At 32.4% G+C, this 22,640-nt stretch overlaps 1 protein-coding gene across 2 annotated transcripts in view; it reads left to right on the top strand.

Moving 5' to 3' along the window:
* The window catches only part of LOC118181882 (zwei Ig domain protein zig-8-like), a 762,563-nt gene extending 744,060 nt beyond the window's left edge, over window positions 1–18,503 (top strand). For both annotated transcript variants that reach the window (XM_085819643.1, XM_085819644.1), the window contains exon 5: window positions 17,542–18,503. In XM_085819643.1, coding sequence (XP_085675769.1) covers window positions 17,542–17,660 — 119 coding nt within the window. In that variant the 3' untranslated portion in view covers window positions 17,661–18,503. The remainder of the gene's footprint in view (window positions 1–17,541) is intronic.
* The last annotated feature ends 4,137 nt before the right edge of the window (window positions 18,504–22,640 follow it).

Below are 22,640 nucleotides of genomic sequence, written 5' to 3'. Positions count from 1 at the left end.
CAAGAGTAAAATAGGTGGTACTCAAAGATGCAAGATATTTTTAACTATTAAATTCAAAAATTAAAATCCCAACATCCTGATTGAGTTTTTTCTCTAACACTCGTAAATTTATGCGATCTGAGCATTGTTTAAGAGTGGTGGTGGTAGTAGTACTTTGTGGTGGTACTCGATGTTTTCATTTTTTTTTTTTTTTTTTTTTTTTTTTTTTTGTTTAGATGGTACGCGTTTGTCAAATGGTTGAGAACCGCTGCTCTAGAAGAAACTTTTGAGAATCCAAATTAATATTTAGTAATAACATTTTGCTTCTATATTAAGGACACTGAGTTATGTTAGTAAGTTAAACTCTTGCTTGTGTATTTTTTGTTAAATTTCGAATTATATCTCATCTGAATTATTTATAACAATGCTTTAGGCATAGAGGAAAAAAAATGGAAAATTTTTATGGCTGTTTTGTTTAATTCCCTTTCAGACGAATGCTGAGTACAGTAACAGTTCTTTTAATTACTCATTCAAAACCTGCGTTGTGTTAAACGTACATTATCGTGCTTTCCTTACAAAATATTTGTATAGGATTTTACGCATATGATTTATTTAAACGGTTAATCTAAGTATTGGAAATACAAGCGAATCAATTTTAGGTAGAAAAATCATCATATTCGCATTTGGGATTAAGCCAGTTTTTGTCGAGAGTTAAGATTTTGTTAAACATTTTATGCGTAATATTGGACTTAAACTGTTTATCAGAATTAAAATACAATCTGAAAAAACAGTAAGTTTGTTGATTAAAGTTCTTAGTCAATGTTCAGTGCTGTAATTATTTATGTTAATGATTTTAAACTGAAAGTAAAATTGGTATTTTGAGCGCAAGTTTGGACATGTGATAGGTAAACAAGGAACTGACAACGTGTTGTTTGATAGACGCATGTTGGAACAGTGAGAGGGAACTGATCGGAGAATTGCAGCACGTTGGAATTGCCCGAGTGTATAAAGTTAATGCAGTTTCTGAGAATGATCAGTATTGATCGGTCGTGATTCAAAGGTCTCATTTAAGAGGAGGTCAAAAGTGGCGGCTAATTGATAGATTCGAGAAGGGAGGCGGGTTAAAATTGAAGGTTGCTTTAATATCGGAACGTTTGCAAAGTGTCATATCAAGAGCTTGGAGTCGCTTATTAAATAATAAATCAGTTAGTAGATATCAAAGCTTCAAAAGCTAGGGAGACCAACAACTGCATTCGAAGACCTTTTTCTGCCCACTGCCGGATCGAAGATATCGTAAAGCTGAGATAGCTGGTTAAGAGTAAAGCTGATAAGTATCAAAAGAGCTGGTTTCAAACTTCTAGTTTGACGCAGTAACCCGAACCCACAGTTACACTGCTGCAAGAAGATACCACGAGGCTGGAATTTATACCAGAAGGAGAATTATTTTGTCCGCTTGCTCAATTATGCAAAAGGTCCCATCTAAACTGACTGCGTCCTTATGATCTACAAAGCTATAAAATAATGGGATTAAGTACGTTTGCTGAAGAATCCAGATATAGCCCGAACTGTAAGTCTAGACTTCTCTTGATCTTAAATTAATTGCGAACACGTAATTAATTCTGTCTAGTGTTGATTACAATTTATCTTCGTTATTCTCCTTCATTATTCTCCTACCAAAATAAATATGGTATCAAATACTCTCTTTGGGTGATTCCAGGATATTTTATAAATGAAAAATATAATTTATTTATAGATACAAGCAAGCGGATGGGATGTTTGAAGTTGATAATAACTGAAATATAGTCAAGCAGACGGGAAAGGAGTTAGTGATTCTAACTGCCATACCGTAGAGCCCAGATTGGAATCTCGGAGAAGCATGCATGTAATTTGCCCTTCCATTCATAGAAGGCAACGGTGACTCATCTATTAAGTGCCTTCATAATAAAGAGACCACCGCTTCTGGTCTTAGTAGTGGCGAACGCCTGTGAACGGCTAAATCCCGCCATTGGAAAAAAAATAACTGAAATTTTATTTATACCCATTTTAATATAACAAATATTCAATTCTGCACAAATCGTATCCATCTGGAGTTTGTATAAGAGGATCGAAACTATCTCAAAATCTCACGAAAACAAAAATTAGAACGGTAGACTCATTATTAATGAAAAGGAATTTAAGAAAAATCATCTCTCGGAAGATAAAAATTCACTAGACTGTTATCGGCTATTTGGGAAGATTTAAAAATGATCGAGTTAAGTATTTAAAATGCAGTTTGTAGGAAATCTCGAAGTATGTTGTCTTATCACTTACTATAACAAAAATTCTAAAATGAAAATAGATTGTAAAATCGTAGTAGCTTCTATCTGAGAGAAGCTCTAAAAGTTGTCTGTAGAAATTTAGCTATTTTTTATTGTAAAGTTCTACTTTACAAGTTTTAATACAGGTTTTAATTTATTTTCAAGAAGGAACAAACAATTTATTTCTAAGCAAGGGCATTTTCTGAAGCACTTAATAGTCCAACATTCAAATCAAAGAATGCATAATTCTTCAGATAACCCTTTGTTGCATGCAAATAATCTAGAGAAGTTAAACGAAAATGTTTGTATTTTTTCTACTTAAAATAACCTTAGTAATAATTTTAAAAAATATTTTATTCAAATTTCGTTTTAAATAATGGCCACAGTTTGTCCATTACAGTGGACAGCATGCATATACGTACATGCATCCAAATCTCTTCCCAACGATTTACGGTCATTGCATTTGAAATCATTTCCTGCCTTGTTAGCAGTGATCATTACCATCTTCTAAATGGTAAATCTACAATTGACATGTACACTGCTCAAAAAAAAAAAAAAAAAAAAAAAAAAAAAAAAAGGGACAGTGCTATATCTCAGGGCCCACCAGCGGCCGAGCGGTAAAATCGCTGAACACTGGTAGTTCGGTCCGAGGTTCGAATCCCGCGAACGGGCTGGCTGCATGGGCGTTTTCGTGGTTTTCCCCATGTGTAACGTGTATACGAGCCAGTTTCCTTTAGAAAGTCCTTCACGAAAGGCATCCCTCCCCTTAGGCAGATAGCCCTAGTTTGCTTTGCCGTATTCTCAATACACCAATACACCAAATACACGCTATATCTCCCGTTCTACTGGGCCGATTGACAAAATTCAAATTGCGTTCTTCATGTCTCGAAAGCGCGACTTGGGATATATATTAGATTTATATATAGCACTATTCTAACATAGGTATTTTGACACAAAATCGGACTTTTTCTGAAATAACATACCAATTTTTTTTTCCATATTTCGATTCTACGACTCAAATTATGCCAGAATACCAAGTTTTGTAAAAATCGTACTAGTAGTTTTTAAAATATTAGCTCTCAAAATTTTAGCTCCTCAATGTTAATTGAATTTGGCAAATATTTATTAATATCTCTTTTTTTATTAAACTTTTTTGATTTTTTCTCTCACATTTCGAAATTTAGGTTCATTCCAAATAAAATTTACCCATTTTTTGTGTTTTATTTTTTAAATTTCTATTTTAAAATAATTTTTATAAATTTTTCGAAAGAAATTTTGAATTATAACCTATCAAATTTTTACCATCATCTTAAAGTAGGTGTATTTTTAAGCATATCTGCAAAAAATTAGGCTTTTTTATTCAAAATTTTCTAAGATATACACGAATTTACATATTTTCGCGTTTTGAAATTTGGCATCTTTTTTTGAACGATAATAACGCCAAATGTGGTCTATGGATTTTTGTTACACTGAATTGCCACAGCTATTTTTAACCTTAAATTTCAAATAAAATTTTACGGAGAATTAATTATATGACATTTTTTTCCCTCAATGATGCGTAATAAATATTTATTAATACTATATTTAAAGCTATTTTTTTAAATTATATAAGATATTATTCAAATTTTTAACTATTTTTTTTAAATTTCTCTATATCTTAAAAAAAAAAAAAAAAATAAGAGTAAATTTTTGTATGAGTAAATTTTTACCTTCGGCGTTTTATCGTCTGCTGCTTTACTTCGTTTAAATCGAATTGTCTAAAACTGAGAATTTTTGTTTGATGTTTATTTGAATTTTATGACAGTAACTGCATAATTTATTTCTAAAAACAAACTGTTGCTTTTGAAGTGGCTGAAAGAGCGGCTGATACATATTTTTAAAGCACAGTATATTTTTATAGAAACATAAGATTTAGAATAATCCTTTTTATAAAAGTCAAATTATGATATAAACATACAACCCTCTAGAGACTGAATTAATGGAAGTTCGGTGGTTGTGTAGAAATGATCTGCAGCTATTTAATGGCTGGATAAGTCAGCAGATTCTGTGGACAAATAAGAATAATTATATAAACGACACCCAACATTTTGGATTCAATTAACAACGAGGATACGATGTTTATTAAATGAATTCAAGAAGTTTTAAAACATAAAAAATCAACTCATTTTTCTATCTTAAAATGTATTTTTGTGCGTAGCGTATTTTCATTATATTCTTAAAATTCTAATTTAGAATGTAATTGTCAAGAACTGAAACCTAATCATTAGTAATATAATGAGTAATTATTACGGTTATTAATAAATCCTTCTTATAAATTGCAAATATTGCACACGATATTATTTATTTACACTTCAATTCTAACCGTCAGTTCTAGTAGAAGTTACAAATCAATTGCATTTAATTAAGGATTGGATTGGATTATTTAATTATCGCAAAGCACACGAGGGTTATCTGCCTAAAGGGAGGGATTCCTTCGTGGAGGACTTTCTAAGGGAAACTGGCTCGTATACACGTTACACATGGGTAAAACCACGAAAACGCCCATGCAGCCAGCCCGTTCGCGGGATTCGAACCTCGGACCGAACTACCAGTGTTCAGCGTCTTTACCGCTCGGCCGCTGGTGAGCTATTTAATTAAGGAACGACCATCTAAGTTTAAAAACAGCGTACCGTAGCAGGAATACAATTATTGGCGCCGCATCTTTCATGTTACTCACGATTGGCAAGCTACATGATTTTTAATGAGTATTCGGATTTTGCTAGTAACTTCACTTAGAATTCGCGCTTAAACTAGGTTAGTTGGTTATTTGAACATAGAAAGAACATGGAAGCTATTTGATTAAGATGCTTTCATACAGAACCTTTGTAAAGAGAACCTAGAAAACTACGAAAACTAACCATGCAGCCTGGGTTAGACTTCGCAACAAACAATTAGTATTTAACAATCTTCAAATGCTAGGCAACTGGTGAGGCTCCAATTTAATATTTTATTTTTAAATATTTAAAATATTGTTGTATTGTTAGACACAAAAATCAGAATTTAAGTTTTGTTAACTCGTTAGTAAACTACCAAGCCGTAGTGCAAATGAATATTCAATTGCTTTTGCAATAATTGTATTCATTTAATATTCTTGGAATATGAGCTAAAGAAGGAACGTTCTCGGAAGATTAAAGAAGTGTTTAAATCCAGTGATATTAGGTTTGTCTTACAAGCTCAGGATCAAAACGATTCTGCAATTCTGCCCGAGTAGTTGACTTGTAAATGACTGTGAATTAAGCAGATGACTTTTAATCTTACGTTTTCAGTCAGAAAACCTATTCCGAATGTTTTGTATTGCATGACAATGCATCTTTTCATTATTCAATAACCAGTCGGAGAACCGCTTGTGTTCGGAAAATAAGTATGTGTACTCAATCGTCCTGCATGTTCTTCAAATTTGTCTTCTTGTGATTTTTTTCTTTCCCAAAAACTAAAGTTGCCTCTCAAAGAAAAGTTTTTTGACATTGAAGAGACAAAAGGAGTATGACATCTACTTTTAGAGGTATGTCAAAAACAGATCTCTACAAGCTTTCTCTTCCATTACATGTTGTGCAGTCAGACAAAAAGTTGCATCAGCGTAAATTTTATAATCTATTTTTATTCCACTCTGATTACTTTATTAACATACAGTGAATATATACTAAATCTTTTACTTTAGCTTAAGTAATTCGGAAGTTTTGACGGAATTGTTGTCGGAACTAGGACTTAGAAGATAAGTCAAATTAAATATTTCGATAATCCAATAAATTCAAGGTCGAAGTTTCAATATTTTATTTTCGGAGGGAGGGGAAATTTTTTCAGTTTTGATCCATTATCCTAAGTATATTTGTTTTGATTCTTTATTTTTTCCATAAAAGGGAAAAATTTACGCTTGGTATACATATAACGCATAGCTTCAAATTAAAATTTAATAATATACAGAGTGTTTATAATCAAAGTTCCACACTGAAACGGTCATAAAAGGAAAATTACTGGATCAAATGTTATCCAACTTGGTAATCGTGTAAAGGAGGTCATGGGAATTTATTTTCCGCAAAAAAAAGGAAGTGGAAACCTCACCACCAGGGGGAAAATGGCGCTGTATGCAATATTGATAAAAGAAATATGGGTCGGAATCTAACTTAACCTTTTGTTGCACGGGTTTAACATGTTGCATACCCTTAAGAAACTTTGAAGTAGGCAATTTACCATTTAAAAGCGTTGAATTCGATAAAAGTCGAGTGCGCCATCCGTGTAAGTGAGAAATTCGTCCGTGAAAACCACGAATTAGCGATTAGAAAATGTGAGATCGCAAATCACTCGCACAAGTGCGTACAATCTGGAAATCGTTTTCTTACAGATCGCTAATTTGTAATTTTTGAAGCCTGAATTCGGCACTAAAATATGAAGATACTGATTCAAAACGCTTTTAATCGATTTGGGCCAAAGAAATCCCTCATGTTATCTATCTAGTTCCATTGCATTCTCCTACTGCATTCGATTGCATAGCAGTCATTCCACACCGTTTAGTGTTGAATGACAACTAGTTTTATAACTGAACCATTTTTCTCTGAAGAGCAGGCGACAGCTGGACCACTGTGATTGCATCTCACTTAGAGTCAATGTTAAAATGTTTCGTGATACATGAACTGCATGGAACTGCAGTAACATGGCATTTTAGATACTACGATTTTTATGCACGGCTGGGCCTCACCTCACGTGTGTCGCACAGTTACTTAGGAAACATTTCACGAATGAACGTCTTATAGGCCGACAATTCCCCTCTTCCCACCAGACCTCAATCTCTGTGACTTTTGGCTATGGGGTTATCTCAAAAGCACTGTTTATGGTGATATTCTAAACAATTTGGCAGAAATGAAAAATGTTCGTAACATTCCTCCTGATATGCTAAGAACTGCTGTTAAGAATGCAGTAACAGGTTTTAACTTGCTCTCGGAAAATGCTGGACGCTACATTGAACATGCTTTATAACACATTTCGGAAACTATTAAACACGTTTTAAACAGATGTTTTTATGTCTTATTTCATTTACTAATATTGTATACAGCGCCATTTTTCCACTGGTGGTCAGTGTTTGAACTCTTTTTTTTTTTTTTTTTTTCCCCACGGAAAATAAATTCCCATAACCTCCTTTACACGATTCCCAAGTTTGATAACATTTGGTCCAGTAGTTTTCCTTTTATGACCATTTCAAATTGGAACTTTAATTATAATCACCATGTAAATTAAACTTTAAAAGTCTGACAGTTTGGTTCAAGTCCCAGCTTTAAAAATATATATATTTAAATATAATATTTTATATTAATCCTCTTAGAAAGAATGTTTTAAGAAGCTAATTTTTCTCTCGCGTTATAGATTGTATAAAAAAACTTGATCTTTAATATAATTTAGATTGTTTCAGCCGATATAAGAATAGGGTCACTCGGTGGTATAGAATAAACCCTGCTGGACTGATTTATTTCTTTGTCATTTAGCAAAAATCTTTTAATTAAAATATTTATGCTTTGTACTTTGCTCTATACTTTGTTTATAGTTAAAATGTCTAGAAAAGCTGTCTTCAGCTGAAACGCAGTTGATGCAATTGATATTTTAAAAAAATTGACAAGAATGCAAAATTTATGGAAGTCTAGGAATCGAAAAATCTTACTTTTTTTATGTGAGCACTGACAATAACTGTAGAAGGAAAGAAGAAAATTAGGGAGAAAAGTAAGCAAAAATTTGCAGGGAAATTTGGCTGTCAGACATACCAAGATGTTTGAAAAAGTTGGACGCTTTTGAATATACCTTCTGGATACTTCAAAGAATTTAGGTGTTCAAAGAGAAAACACTTGGACGTGTACACCACCACCACCAAATACCATCAATTGAGCTTGTGTTAACAGAAAAGACAAAAACGATATCATTACAGATTAAATTGAAGAGCGACTGGTTGTAGACTATATGGTTGTATAAATTTAAATTACGTTATAGAACATCATATCGTATCATAAATGGAGAATCCCATGATTTTCTCAGTCGAATTATTTGAAGATTCAAGAGTTTATCCAGTGATGTATGTGGATGTCACCTAAAGACGTTTTTTTTTCCTCCTGATGAAACAGCGGCTGAGCGGTAAATCGCTGAACACTGGTAGTTCGGTCCGAGGTTCGAATCTCGCGAACGGGCTGTCTGCATGGGCGTTTTCGTGGTTTTCTCCATATGTAACGTGTATGCGAGCCAGTTTCCCTTAGAAAGTCCTCCACGAAGGCATCCCTTCCCTTAGGCATAATTAAATAAACCAAAACCTCTTGATGAAACCAGACTTTCCTTTCATCTCATACCTTCAAAATGTTTAGCCTCTAAAGACTGATAAAGGCTCTGACCAAATACTTCGTGATGAACTTTCTAAGAGAAACCAGCTAGCATACACGGTACACATGAGAAAATCCACGAAAACGCCTATGTAACCAGCCCGAACCCCGGAGTGAACTACCAGTGTTCAACGATTCTCTACCGCTCGGCCGTTTGTGGGCCTTTATGAAATGGAAGGCGATAACTTTATTTAAAATGATTGTCAGAAATACCAAGATTATTTCGAAAAGTTGGATACTTTTTAATATACTTGCAGAATGCCTAAAGAAAAAGAGCAAGAATAAAGTAGAATGCCTGAAGAAAAAGAAAAGAAAAAATAAATTTTTGCGTAAAATTTAATATTTCTACTTTTTTTTTAATTTAAAACTTTTTAATCTTATGATATTTGATTCTTGCGATTTCAAAAATAAAATATTTGACTAAAATATGAATAACATTTTAAGAAACCAAATGTAGGATAAAACTGTGTAAAGCAATGGGCACAATGATTAAACTGTTTAAAGCAGTGTATGCAAGTCATCCTATGTTAAAATGTCCGTTATACATCTCTCTTATTTATATATTTCTTTTCTGAACGGAACATTGAAAGGCGTGTTAACTGTGCTTTACCGTAATTTCTCTTTTAATATATGCAGTTTTCAAATGCACCATAGTCTGAGTTACAAAATATTCTTCGGAAAGAAACGCAATTCAAATAAATAAAATCAAATTCTGGAAAATTTATATTAATAAATATATTTAAAATGTTCAGTTCGAAGGAATAAATAGAAAATTTTAAAACAATTATCTGAAGAGACAATGCAACACAAACAATTAAAATAAAAGTATAAAAATTAAAAAAATTCCTAAAATAATAACTATGACAAATAAATATATATAAAGAAAACTATTTAAAAAAAAATAAACGCTGCACCGTTATTGACGCAGTTTGAATAGGTAAATAGAAATTTTTAAAACAGTTATTCGAAGAAAAAAATGCAACTTAAACAATTAAAATGAAATTCGAAAAAGAAAAAATTACTTAAAATAATAACAGTTATAATGAAAAATATATAAAGAATATTATTTGGAAAAAAGAATGATGGTGACTTTTTTTTTCCTCTCACGGGAAAGGAAACAAGGTTGCTATATATTAAGACGTTCGCCAAGTGAACTATTCTTGGCGCAAACTGAACAAAAAGTGCCAACATAAATTTGTGAATTTCTCCTTAAATTTCGCTCCAAATTTTACAAAATCTCATATTTAGGCGTAATTTGAGTCGTAGAATCGAAATATGTAAAAAAATTGGTATGTTATTTCAGAAAAAGTCCGATTTTGTGTCAAAATACCTATGTTAGAATAGTGCTATATATAAATCTAATATATATCCCAAGTCGCGCTTTCGAGACATGAAGAACGCAATTTGAATTTTGTCAATCGGCCCAGTAGAACGGGAGATATAGCACTGTCCCCTTTTTTTTTTTTTTTTTTTTTTTTTTTGAGCAGTGTACATACAGATTACCTTGATTTCGTAGATTGTGATCGAATTCATTTTGCTACGATTTTGTATCCTGTACCTATTGAATTCAAATGTCAAATGTTCTAGAAATTCCTTGCCAAATATAAACATTTCCAGTGGTGGTTTGGCTTGATAAGCAGTCCATTTGGGTTTCAGTTCTTTTCGGTAGATCTTTATCTACCCACGCCACAATTTTCTCAAACTGAGATTTAAAGTAAAATGTCTAAAATGACTCATTATGAATAAAAAATGGCAGTATAAGAAAATGTAAGGAATATTATACAATGTTTACTATGAGAAATTGTACTAACTTGGAAACAGAAGTAGCAGCCATTTTCCAAATAGCAATGCTTTACCTAGTGATGCTATACAGCCATCTATGATCGACAGTTGAGAGTTCTAATAAAATAGAATGAATAAACACAGGAATGGAATCTGTTAAGGCATTTACAGAAGAATAAACATATTTAAACTTTTGTCTACTAGAGTGGACATGATGCAGCAAAGGAATAAAATAAAGAACGAACAGATAATTAAAATTAATCATTAAAATAAACGAAAGAAAACATTAAAATCTCTGAAAAAAGAAGAAAAGTATTTATATGGATTATACAAATTGTGTGTAATATATTGCCTATAATAATATTTAAAAGTAAAATTACAGTTTTCCAATGCAGTTCACATCATGATTAATATAACCTATAAATCTAGTTAATGTGTTATCCTATTATTAATATATTGCATAATATGCGCGCAGCTACAACAAAAAGTAATTTTACACTTACTATTTATTTTCGAAGGAAAATGCAGGAGGATTAATTAATATGAAATTTCCTCACACAAAGTAGTTCAAGATTGATAAAAAGCACGCAAACATACCAGAAACATATTAAAAAAATCTGAAAGGTTTCATACTTTAAAGGTGGCCCAAAAATGTTTGTTAAGTTTTTTACACTTTCACTGAATTCGCCAAACTACTAGTTTGCTCTTACACTCAATCACACTAACCCATTTTGTGTTTGTCTTTTTAGCTTTATCAAAGCATCATTTACGCCATATGCAATTCAACAGCAAAATTAAAAAAAGTTTGAAAGCATTGTGCGTTTAGAATTTCCGATGCAGCGTTAAGTGTTGGTATACGCTTTCCTTTTTTTTCAGTCTTTTCTCAGTACATCATATAAACGTTTTGTTTTCTTTCTAAGATGGATTTACAAGACTTTTTTTGTGTGTGTTTTTATTGTTAAAGTTTTGTGCGTTTATTTTATTTATTAAATATCACATTACTGGCACTTACGCTACACAAATTTCGATTCAACGGCAAAATCACAAAATATTTACGAAACAACCATCTTTAGAATTTCCGATAGACAGTCTTTTGCACTGAAGATAAATGTTTTTATTTACATATAGCGCTGCCACTATTCGCTCTGAAATCATTGGATTTGTTAACCAAAAATTCTTTTAAAGTTTTCCAAAAATATGAAATAGATAATAAAACAAGTTCGAAATTCGGGCTTCCGAGTGCGCACGTTCGGGTGGAGAATAACAATATTATTCAAAATTGAATGACTCTAGGCACCGTTGCTTTTCACAATGCGAGAAACATGTATACATTCCTACAGATTCTTCATAATTTTATCTCTTTAAATATAATATAGGGCGTTGATAGTCAGGGGCAACAATCTGAAAAGTCATACTACGTTTTTAGCATTTCAAACTAAAATGCCGTTTCGACAGTAATATCCCATTCGACACTAACTTCTTTTTGGGGCAAATAAACTCATATCTATAAGAATAAAAGTACAAATAAACGATAAATTTGAATAAATTATACGAAAAATGCAGATACATGAAAAATAAATGAAAAGGCCAATACCACACTGGAATAAACCGATAAATCCCGCATATTCTCTTATAAGAATAAAAACCGCATAAGAAGAAAATGATCATCAGTAATATGCAGTAAATTTATACCTACTTTATCAGGAGTTATTAATAGGGGGAACAGAAAGTAATGTTTCTGCGCATGTCGACAACAACATGCTAAGGGCAGAAGTGGAAGCAAATCCATGTCAAACACCCTTAACCAACCGTGGTCGATCCTCCAAGAACATTTAAAGCAGAATGGAAAAATAAGCAAAGCAGGTGTTTGAGTCTCCCATAATCTGCCCGAAAAGAACAAAGCCAACCTTTCCATCCCATGCAACATATTGTTTCAGCGGCACCATACAGAACTGTTTCTGATCGTTTGATGAGTGGAGACAAAAAAATAAGTCCTATATGATAAAAAGTCCAAAACTCAAAAGGCAGTTTTAATAGGGATTACAAAGGGTTTACATTCCGAAAAGGCGCTTCTGGGTGTTTGATGGAGTATTCGCGGAACTGTTCATTTTGAATTGCTGAAACCTGGAAAAACTGTTAATGTAGACCTTTATTGTGAACAATTGGATCGAGTGAACCAATCTTTAATCGAGAAACATCTGGCAATTGTCAACGGAAAAGGCATCATTCTGCAACACGACAATGCAAGGCCGCACTGTGCAAGACGAACACTGGAAAAATATAATGAATTGGGGTGGGAGGTACTGCCATAGTCACCCAACATACTCGGCCGGTATCGCAGCATTGGATTTCCATTTATTCGGATCCCTACAGCATTTTCTTAGTGGCGAAAAAATTTTTTTAAATTTGGATGATGTCCAAAATGTCCTCTCGAGATATTTTACTCAAAACCCAATTGATTTTTATCGCTCCGGGATTGAAAATCTGCACATTAGATGGCAAAAGGTTGTTGATAACGAGGGTGATTATATTATTAATTAAAAATAAAAACTTGTTAAAAATGTATTCGTTTGAATTTAATGTAAGAAAGTGACATTACTTTCCGGTCCCCCTATTGGTTTAACATACAAATGCATGCTTATACATACAATAACATGCTTTTCTGAACTTAATATTACACTTACAAAAAGATTTCTTTAAGCTGTTCTAAAAGTTTAAAGGCAGTAATTAATTCCTTAATTGTGTATGAAAGAGTTCTTTACCTCTAGAAACTCCACAGCAGAAGATAAATTGTCTAAAATGTAAATCGATAACTATTGTTATGATAAATCTAAAATGCGAAGGTATAGTATATGAGTTAAATAATAATTTAATTTAAAAGAATTCAAATATACACGAAAAGAATACCTAACAAGTAAATTAAATAGAAGATAAAATAAAAAAAAAAAAAAAAAAAACATTCAAAGACCAGAAAAAGAAGTGAATGTATAATAATTACACTCACGTTTTGCATAGGTGTAGACGATGGGTCATCTTCATCTCTGCCAAACGACATCAAAAGATATGAAGCGTTGAGCCAAGCCTACGGATAAATACCGGACAGAAATTATCGTGCATATTAATTCCATATAAGTGAAGCTCTGCTATAACTAGAGTATCGGTAGACAAATCTGTAACAAAAGTGAACATTTTAATGGACATAAATTAAATGAACTAATCTGCTGTATTTGAAAGCTAGATTTTTGGAATGTTTACAAAATGGTAGAAAAGAAATAATACGGAATTAAAGCAATTATTTCATTTTGTCTTACAGCGAAACAGAAATGAGTCCATTTGCTTCATACCAGAGGAGTACATGCACATATATAATTATAAGATTTTTGAACAGTGAAAAACTTCATTTATCATATAGTGTGGTGATAATGTAACTTTTAATAGTTGAGCTAAAAGTTCCTGTTGTGATTAGAAGTATTGGTTTTATATTAAGGGTACTTAAAATAAAAGTCGGTTACAGCGCCCATCCGGGCCGCTCGGGTGCAAATTAAAATTGGCTACCCTTTTTTACAAACCTTACGCTTTAAAATTTTAAATTAATTACTATTGGACACTTGGAAAAATTATCTAAATGGAATGGATGAGAATCAGAGAGAGAAAAATTTTTTTTAACTTATTGCTTTTATTTATTTCAAAATTTTTTTGCTTATTATTATTATTTTATTCTTCTCACGTGCTGCGCCCTTAGGCACTACGCGGAAAGCGAGGGATACTGCGTGGATGTCCTTTTAAGTGAAACAGGCTCGTATCAACGTTGCACATGGGGCAAACCATGAAACCTCTCATGCAGCCAGCCTGTTCCCCGGGACTCGAACCCTAGACCAAATTACCAGTTTTCAGTGGCATTTACCGCTTGTGGAGAAGAGAAAAATATTGAAATACGTATTTTATTATCGGAAGAATACAATCTTCAGCTATATAAGGTATTTTCTCCCTGCTTTCCGCATGCCTTCGTGGTGTTATTGGAAGCACACTCGACCGGTACTCGAGAAGTCTAAGGTTTTAATCCCTGCGAGAGCACTGCACATTTTTTCACGTCTCCTGCTTCAAAATAACGTAATGACCTACAAATGGCTCCCAATATTTCATTCTCACTAGGATTTGGTGATTGGGTACCCTCATGGCCTTTTTCAGTCAGGGAAAGAGGAAGAAGCCTGAAGGAGCGAAATGTGGGTTGTAGGATGGGTGGGGAAGCTGTGCGATGTCATGTTTTGGTCAGGAAGACCATGACAAAGCACGGTATATTGTCGTGATGGAGCCTTCATGATCTAGATTGTTGGCGACTCGTTTTCAGAGTCTGAGGAGGACGCAGTTCAAAAGATTTCGCCCTTTCGCTAAGTTTTCGTCATTTTCTGTCGTTGAAATTTGTCTTGACTGTTGCTGATCTTCAGCTTGCTCTATTCCTTCCCAAAAGAATCTATACCACTCAAAAGCACTTGATCGACCCATGGTATCATTCCTATAAGCCCTCTTGATCATGTCATGGGTCTAACTTACAAGGTTTACCCAGTTTGACACAAAACGTCACCGCGCAACGTTACTCTAACAGTCGATATATCTTGGAGATACAACATTCTTTCCCATTGGCTTTGACATTTGTTGTTTATTAAGAGCGGTTCCTTTTTTATTTTATTTCTTACCTCGTATTATTCAACGGCATTTTAATAACAATAATAGAACTCGTATAAGATACGACTCAGAACACAGTTTAAGATGTATCCTATACCAGTGATATGACCCTTTTATGAAATAGCAACTCCATCATTGGATTTTATTATGTAAGATAAATAACTTCAGTATTTTGGATATCACTTTTTTGTTTATTCATCTCTTTATAAAATAACTTTCTTTTCTTGGAAATTTTTATGCTTCTTTCTACTTATCAATGTTTTATGCTTAATGAAAAACATTATATACGTAATACCATATTACTTTAGAAAATAGCACCATCACTTTTTACAACTACAATTATTTTCTAGGCATTACAGTAATGCTTGACTGTTTCAAATTCAAGTAATTCTTATTACTTAAATTTTTAAATCAGCTGCTAAATTTTTATGCCAAATGAACAGCAATAAAAATTGCCTACGCTTCTTCATTGTCTCAGTTTATGGACAAAACTGTTAATCGCTCTTTATTACTGAACTCTTTGATTTTCGAAAAGCACACTGTAAATTAACTGTATACTAACTCCTTGAAAACAGATCGTATTCATTCCATAACAGCAACTACAGGCAGTGCGAGATGTGTGGATACAGTGAAACTTCCATACCGCAAGCATTTACGACTCTAGACAATTTTATTGTCCTGTGGTGGTAGCCTGCTTAAAAGGGCGATATTCAGTATTGACGTTTATTTAAGTATGACCTGTACAATACACTTGTTAACAGAAACTGACAACTAATTCGAAACCAAAAGTATGGTTTCCATTCTTCTTAATTCTTTTTGTAGGTATTTGTCTTCTGAACCCTGTGGTGCAGTTTGGACAATGTTTCGTCAGGCTAGTGACCGATGGAATCGGCTGTTATCGAAGAATAGTTTAGAGGGGTAGTCAACCTACCTCCCAGTTTATATGTAGTAAAATTGCCTTACCGCCCACCGTTTCCGCAGCAACTTAGTTTAGCATTAATGCAAAGTAATTTTTGGAGTCGAGGCATAGTAAAAATATGCATAGCTAAGCTTATCCATTTATTTATACTTTGCTTATATTTATAAGAGGCAGAAAATTTATGTTTCGCGTAGCTAGTTAAGACATCTATTCCAGCGAAACTGTTTCGGCTAGGACGCTCAAAGTAGGAAAATGAGAAGTTCGTTTCTCGGAAAACTTTCTCCTAGCCTCATGCTTTGTGAAGGTGGATAATTCCACTATGCGCGATATAATAACATAAGAACACCTAAGAGAAGTTGCAAAGCCTTATAAATATACGGAAACAGGAGACAGCAGCTCGGAGGAGAACGGAATCCCATCGTAGGATGGGCAAAAGCCTCTACCGCCCACCATTACAGCTTAAATCGCCCACCTGTGGGCTGTAGGGACCAGGTTGACTATCCGTCATTTAGAGCAAGAGTGCAGTAATTAGAGATGGTTTGTTTATTTGCGTTCTATAAAAATAATGGCCGCTTTCTTAGGTAACCAATTTGGAAGCAGCTTACCACGAGAGATTTTTCCGTATTTTATTCAATGAATATACTGCCGCTGGCATCGCAGAATTTTGTTCAAACGTAAACGAAGTTTTATCATTCATATAAATAAAACACATTCATTTTTAAACGAAAATACAATTTTTTGCTTTGAAATCTAGATAGAGAGGTAAAGTAGATACTTAAAAAAATGACTGTTGATTTTAATAAGAAAGAAGAAAATGGTTATTACCGACAGCTAAATTCATTCTGTTCACTAAACTGAATTGTGTTTTCTTCGGTACCAATTTTTATTTCTTCTTTAACAGCCTGTTCTTGCAAAATATGATAGACACCACATTTGTTGTCGCTAAATGCATCATTATTTAAATCAAAATCTGAGGATGTAATTTAGTTTACAATTATCCTTCTGAAAAATCTCGACCGTTCCTAATCGCTACTATTCTAATTTTTGTAAGCCTCGCAACAGGTTTCTTCTTCACTATTATATGATTCATTTAAAAATTGCTCTTTTATTTTTCTTACTGACATTGCAAAATGTTAACAAAAAAAAAAAAAAATATTTCAACCATTTGTCACTACAGAAAAATGTTTGGGAAAGAAGAAACAATTTTTAATTTCGCACACTTTCTTAGATATTTCTTTCTTGAGGAAAGATTTTAAATTGAATGCATGTCCCAAAATGTTTCGTTCTAGACATTCTAAACTCCTAAGATCGGAAACAACTAACTCATGGTAAAGAGCCGCTCTTTGCCTAAAGGAGATTTTCTTACAAGCTCGAGTGACAATCAACGTGTTCACATGAAATAAAATTGTGGAACTGAGTTAGCAGAATTTGTAAAACATTATAAATCTTTATAGCATATTAACATTACTAATTGTTTCATTTCACTTTTCAGGAGAAAAGCCAGCAGCCATGCAGCATGATGCTAATCCTGGACATTCACTGTCGTGTCCATTCCAACCCCACCGAATGATCCACTGGTTCGTCACTCTGCTGTGGTTTATCGTGAGGTGACCAAATCATATCATTCATCAACAATAAAATTTAACCACTGATGAATTTTGTGCTATTCCCAAACAGACATTTTGCTGCCGTAGGGCTAAAATATACCAAAGACGTTTTACACATCGTCTGTAATATTGTAAGTGGCTCTGCTCTTTGCTGGATTTCATTTAGAAAAGAGCATTCAGTTAGAGGATTCATGTACTCGACGTCAAGACTGAACTTCTTTAACTGCATATGATCTCGGTTTAAAGTGTAGAAACTTTGTACAACAGATCATATAAGAATCACATAAATAAAGGGAATATAAATTAAAGGTGCTTTAGATATAAAACTTCGAACAGTGTATTTCAAATGCAATCAATTGTTCTTTCTATAAGACTACTTGGAAGAACTTTGGAGCATTCTTGCACGTCTGGAAACTTCAAAACTTGCTCACTCTCATGTGTAAAACTATTCTTCTGTTAACTATGCTTGTTTTAGATCAGATAGTTTTGAAACCATTCCATCAACTGTAAATTACCGAAGAACTGTGGAAGATGGAAATACGTATAATTATTTTTTTCTTCGTAGTTAATATATACAGAATATTGGGAAAAAACATTTTAAAACAAATATCAACAATCCAGCGTTCTTTATTTGGCTTCTTTATTTTAAATAAAATGTTACGTCAGAAAAACAACGTGGATTGTAAATGTCAGTCAAAAGGCAAAGAGTGTCTGAGAAGGTAAGAATATTAGAATGAAGTTTAAAATTAATTGTTATGTGGAGTTAGTTTTTCAGTTTCCTGAAAGTATTCTTTTTGTGAAATGGATTGTAAGTATTAAAATAAAACTATGATTTTGTATATTAAAATTTTCTTTTTAATAAATTGAACATTTGGAAATATTTAAGCACACCAATGACAATGATTCGTGAATTTTTACAAATTTAAACAGAAAACAATTATATGTTAAACAATTATAAAACAATTTTGTTGTTCTAATTCGTTACTATGGCAACTTTCGATGAAGTTAATTCGGTCAAAGTTCAAGTTCTTCATTCAAAGTTTAATTAAAATTGTGCGAACTTAATGACTATTTGGAAGATTCACATGCACTATAAAATTAATAAAGAATTCTAAATTCTCAGATTTTTCATTTGCAATTTGGTATTCGTATTTAATATAATATATTGATTATATAAACCTATAAATATATCAACTATTAAATCTAAATTAAAGTTTGGAAAAGAGTAATTTTGTAAGTACAAAATACGTATAATAAGGTAAAATACATATAATAAGCTATAATAAGGCAAAATACGTATGAGGTAATGCGTATAATATGAAATGAGATTTACAACTAAAATTTAATTTTGAAATCAGGGAATTTTTTAAATCAGGAGAAATCTCTTAGATCCTTTATGATTACCTAATTCTTTTTAATACCACAAAATTTTAAATTGTGCTTATAATTTATTTCATTATTTTAGAAGTTATTTTTTCTTGAATAAATTTATCCATTCGATAATAAAAAAGGGTTATTGTATACAAAAGCGATTAAAACTTAACAATCGTTAGAAAATTCTTACTAAAACTTATAAGACTACTTTGCCTTCTTTTGCAATCAAATATTTTCATATTTGAAATTAAATAATAATGTGAATTTTACGAAAAATTCATATTAATAAATTATCTTTCTGCATTAGATATTTTCGCATAAATGTTCACCAGTGAAATATAGCAGTTAATTAAAAATTGCAATCTCTCACTAAGATTACCTATTTTTATTCTAATAAAATTTTTAGAAAAAATTATCACATTTTAATGTGGATTCTAAAGTTGCAAATTACAGTGAATATACTTGAAAGCCACTCAAGCATGTTATTCTGTTTGAAATGGCTTTGAAATTTAAATTTTCGCGCAATGACCAATAGACTTACTAATCACAGAATTACTAATAACTACAGACACAGTGATAACATTTTTACAAGTATACAATATGATCTTCATTTAATTAGTTTAAAATATTACTTATTTTTTATCCAAAAATGTAAATTAAGTGACAATTTTGATTTCAAAGCGAATGAAAAATGTAAATCTATATTTTTAAATGCTGTTGTGAGATAAATTCTCCAACTTCTAACTCCAATATTATTTAGAAATATATTCATTTACTTACAAAATAAAAATATATGTGTATAGAAAGGAAGCATATTATGACGATGTAACCTCGAAAGTCCAATACAGAACGCTTTTGTTCTTCTAATTCGTTACTATGGCAACTTTCGCTGAAGTTTACTCGTTGCCACAGGGGTTCGCTTCCAGTCCAGAGGACGATCCAAGAAGCTTTGTATGGTTGTATAATTTTTGCACGTCTGCGAGTTTAGTGAAAATTGGCATTTCTTTTTTTTTTATCCTAGATTCATTTTCAGACTCTTTGCTGTCATTTACATGATTTTCCTTGCAAGGATCTGCTAGTATGTTCGCAGGTTTTAAGCGATTTACAGGTACTCTAGATTTACAGCTATTTATATTAACAGAATTACATTAACAGTGAATTATATTAACAGTGAAAAATTTCTCAGTTTTCTGACTAATACTTTGAATGGTTAGCGGTACGGCTGTTCTAAAGATTTTCGCACAGTACGATTACAACTATGAGCACATTATACTCGACAATGTTAGTACTTCCTTGCAAGCAACAACAACTTTGCAGTACTCGAGATAAATGACCATCAGTATTTTCCCCTTAGTCTCAATAGTCCCCACCACGCACTTTTCTTTCAGTTCCCACCATGCATTTCCTTTCCCTGTTCTGGTCCATTTTTTCAGTGTTCCTGACTTTGTGTAATCAATTCCTGGGGACGTAATACTAAGCTCTAGTTTATTTATTTATTTTTATTTTTTATTCCACCGACGTGATCCAATAGCCTGAAGAATTAACCCAGTGGGCCAGTTGTTCTGTCGATGGCGAAAAGAAAGAAAAGTATCTTTTACAAGGAAGCTATGCGAACTTGTAAGTAAATCATCATGAATGAACACGCTGCTCGAACGGAGCCGAGAAGATGGAGCTGGTTCGAAGAGGTAGCATATGTTGATGAAGATTGTCAACAAAGTCTTTTGCAAGAGGCATATATGAAGGAATTGATGAGAAATTATCGTCGAAGATTCAAGCGAGTTCCACAGAACATTGTTGGTGATGATTCAATATTTTCGTTAATGCGTGACCTCATTCCAAGAAACACTGGATGGTAACATTTCATTCTAACTGCTGAAGATACAAATTGAATGCAAGGCGGTAGTTATAGTTTGAGTTCCTGGGAACTTTGTGCGCGATGTAAACAATTCATTACCGTAGTATGTATCTTGATCAGTGGCATTAATTTTCCTTATCTAAAGTAGTTATTAGTTAAGTTATTTTCAAGGAAATCAAGTAAAGTTGCTGCTAATGAAAAAATATTGCTTACAATATATATTTTTTAATAACTGCTGTTTCAGCAAAATGAATATAGGGCTTTCACTATGCATACGCATACGTATAGATACCCCATTTATAAATACAAATGTTTACTTCTTGAGTAAATATAATAGAAAATAAAATATTTTGTACTGAATAATTTTAAATTCATATGCGGCTCTAGCTAAAATATAGTAAATGTCTTAACTAGAGTTACAATACAAAAATTAGTCTGCTAACGTAGCACATAAATTTCAGTAGCGAAAATGTGATCAATATTTTTGATATTTGCATTTTGTTTTAGATTGAATCCAGGAGAAAAGTATGTAGTTGGTATAAATTGATTTTATTGTTGTCACAGTATTTTTACGTGAGGTAAAGAAACGGATATTACGCATTTATGATAAACAAAGTATACAATACTCTATTTAATACGTCTAATTGTGCGTCATTCAGTAATAAATTTTATATGCGAGGTATTTTAATAATCGTGCATGAACACACTTATAAATCAAGAAAAGATTGATTTGAGAAGAATCCTTAGGTAACGGATATATTCTGATGACTTGTTCAGGAACTAAGTGAACATTATTTATGTAATGTGGACGTTTATAATGCATGCGCTTATCCTAATTGTATAAATTAAAAATAAAGTGATGAAAGGGATCATTCTTTAAACGGTTAGTTCTTTAGGTTGTATTTTGCTGCTGTATGACTGAAAGGTTGCAATAAGGAATCAGTTGTTTATATGATCTAACTTCTTAAATGAAATCATTAAAATTTGATGATAGTATTCAGTAAACACAGGAATTGCTGTCAGCACTTGTTTCTAATTTATTATCGGGTATTTTTGATACACAGATATCGGACAAGTTTAATTGTACTGAATGATTCGACAAAGTAACTTTAGTAATTAAAAGTAGATAATTGGATATTAATTTCTAGTCATTCGAACGTATTCATTATAAACACAACTTTTAATAATTTTGGTCGTACATTTGGTAACAAATGTGAATCATCATCTGTTTAAATACATTATAAAGCAAATGAGCAAATTTATTTACGTAATCGTAACACATTAAAGTGTGAAGTGTAAAATGGCATACGTAATTCTGGATTTTCTGGAATTAAGGCTTATATTTCATTATATTATCAAGTCTGGTATTCTTAGTAAGCTTCACTACCGAATTTAAAAAAGAATATAGAAGAATTATATTCAAATTTTATGACACAAAAACAAAAGGGGTGTATTAGATTCTTTTACTGAACACAAAGAATTAACAATGAACCAACTTGGGTTTACACAAGCCAGCACGTCTGCCTTTAAGGAGTAATGTTGATCTAAAATTAAATGTAGTAAGATCAGCCTAACAGCTCACAGGATAAAGTAACGCCCAGGAGAGGCTCTGGCTTTTTAGAAAACCGGCGAGACAAGCCTAATGGTTAGAAGCACTCAACGCCACAGAGAGTAACAGAAAAATACTTTAATTCAAAATTAACTATTAGTCAAAAATAAATAGATAAATGCTCACAATATAATAAGAAATAGTTT

This window comes from Stegodyphus dumicola, chromosome 6 (assembly GCF_044657685.1).
Source record: "Stegodyphus dumicola isolate Sdum_Otavi_A_Nest chromosome 6, ASM4465768v1".
NCBI lineage: Eukaryota > Metazoa > Arthropoda > Arachnida > Araneae > Eresidae > Stegodyphus > Stegodyphus dumicola.
The sequence above is the reverse complement of the archived record's forward strand: the minus strand, read 5'-3'. Positions and strand labels throughout refer to the sequence as shown.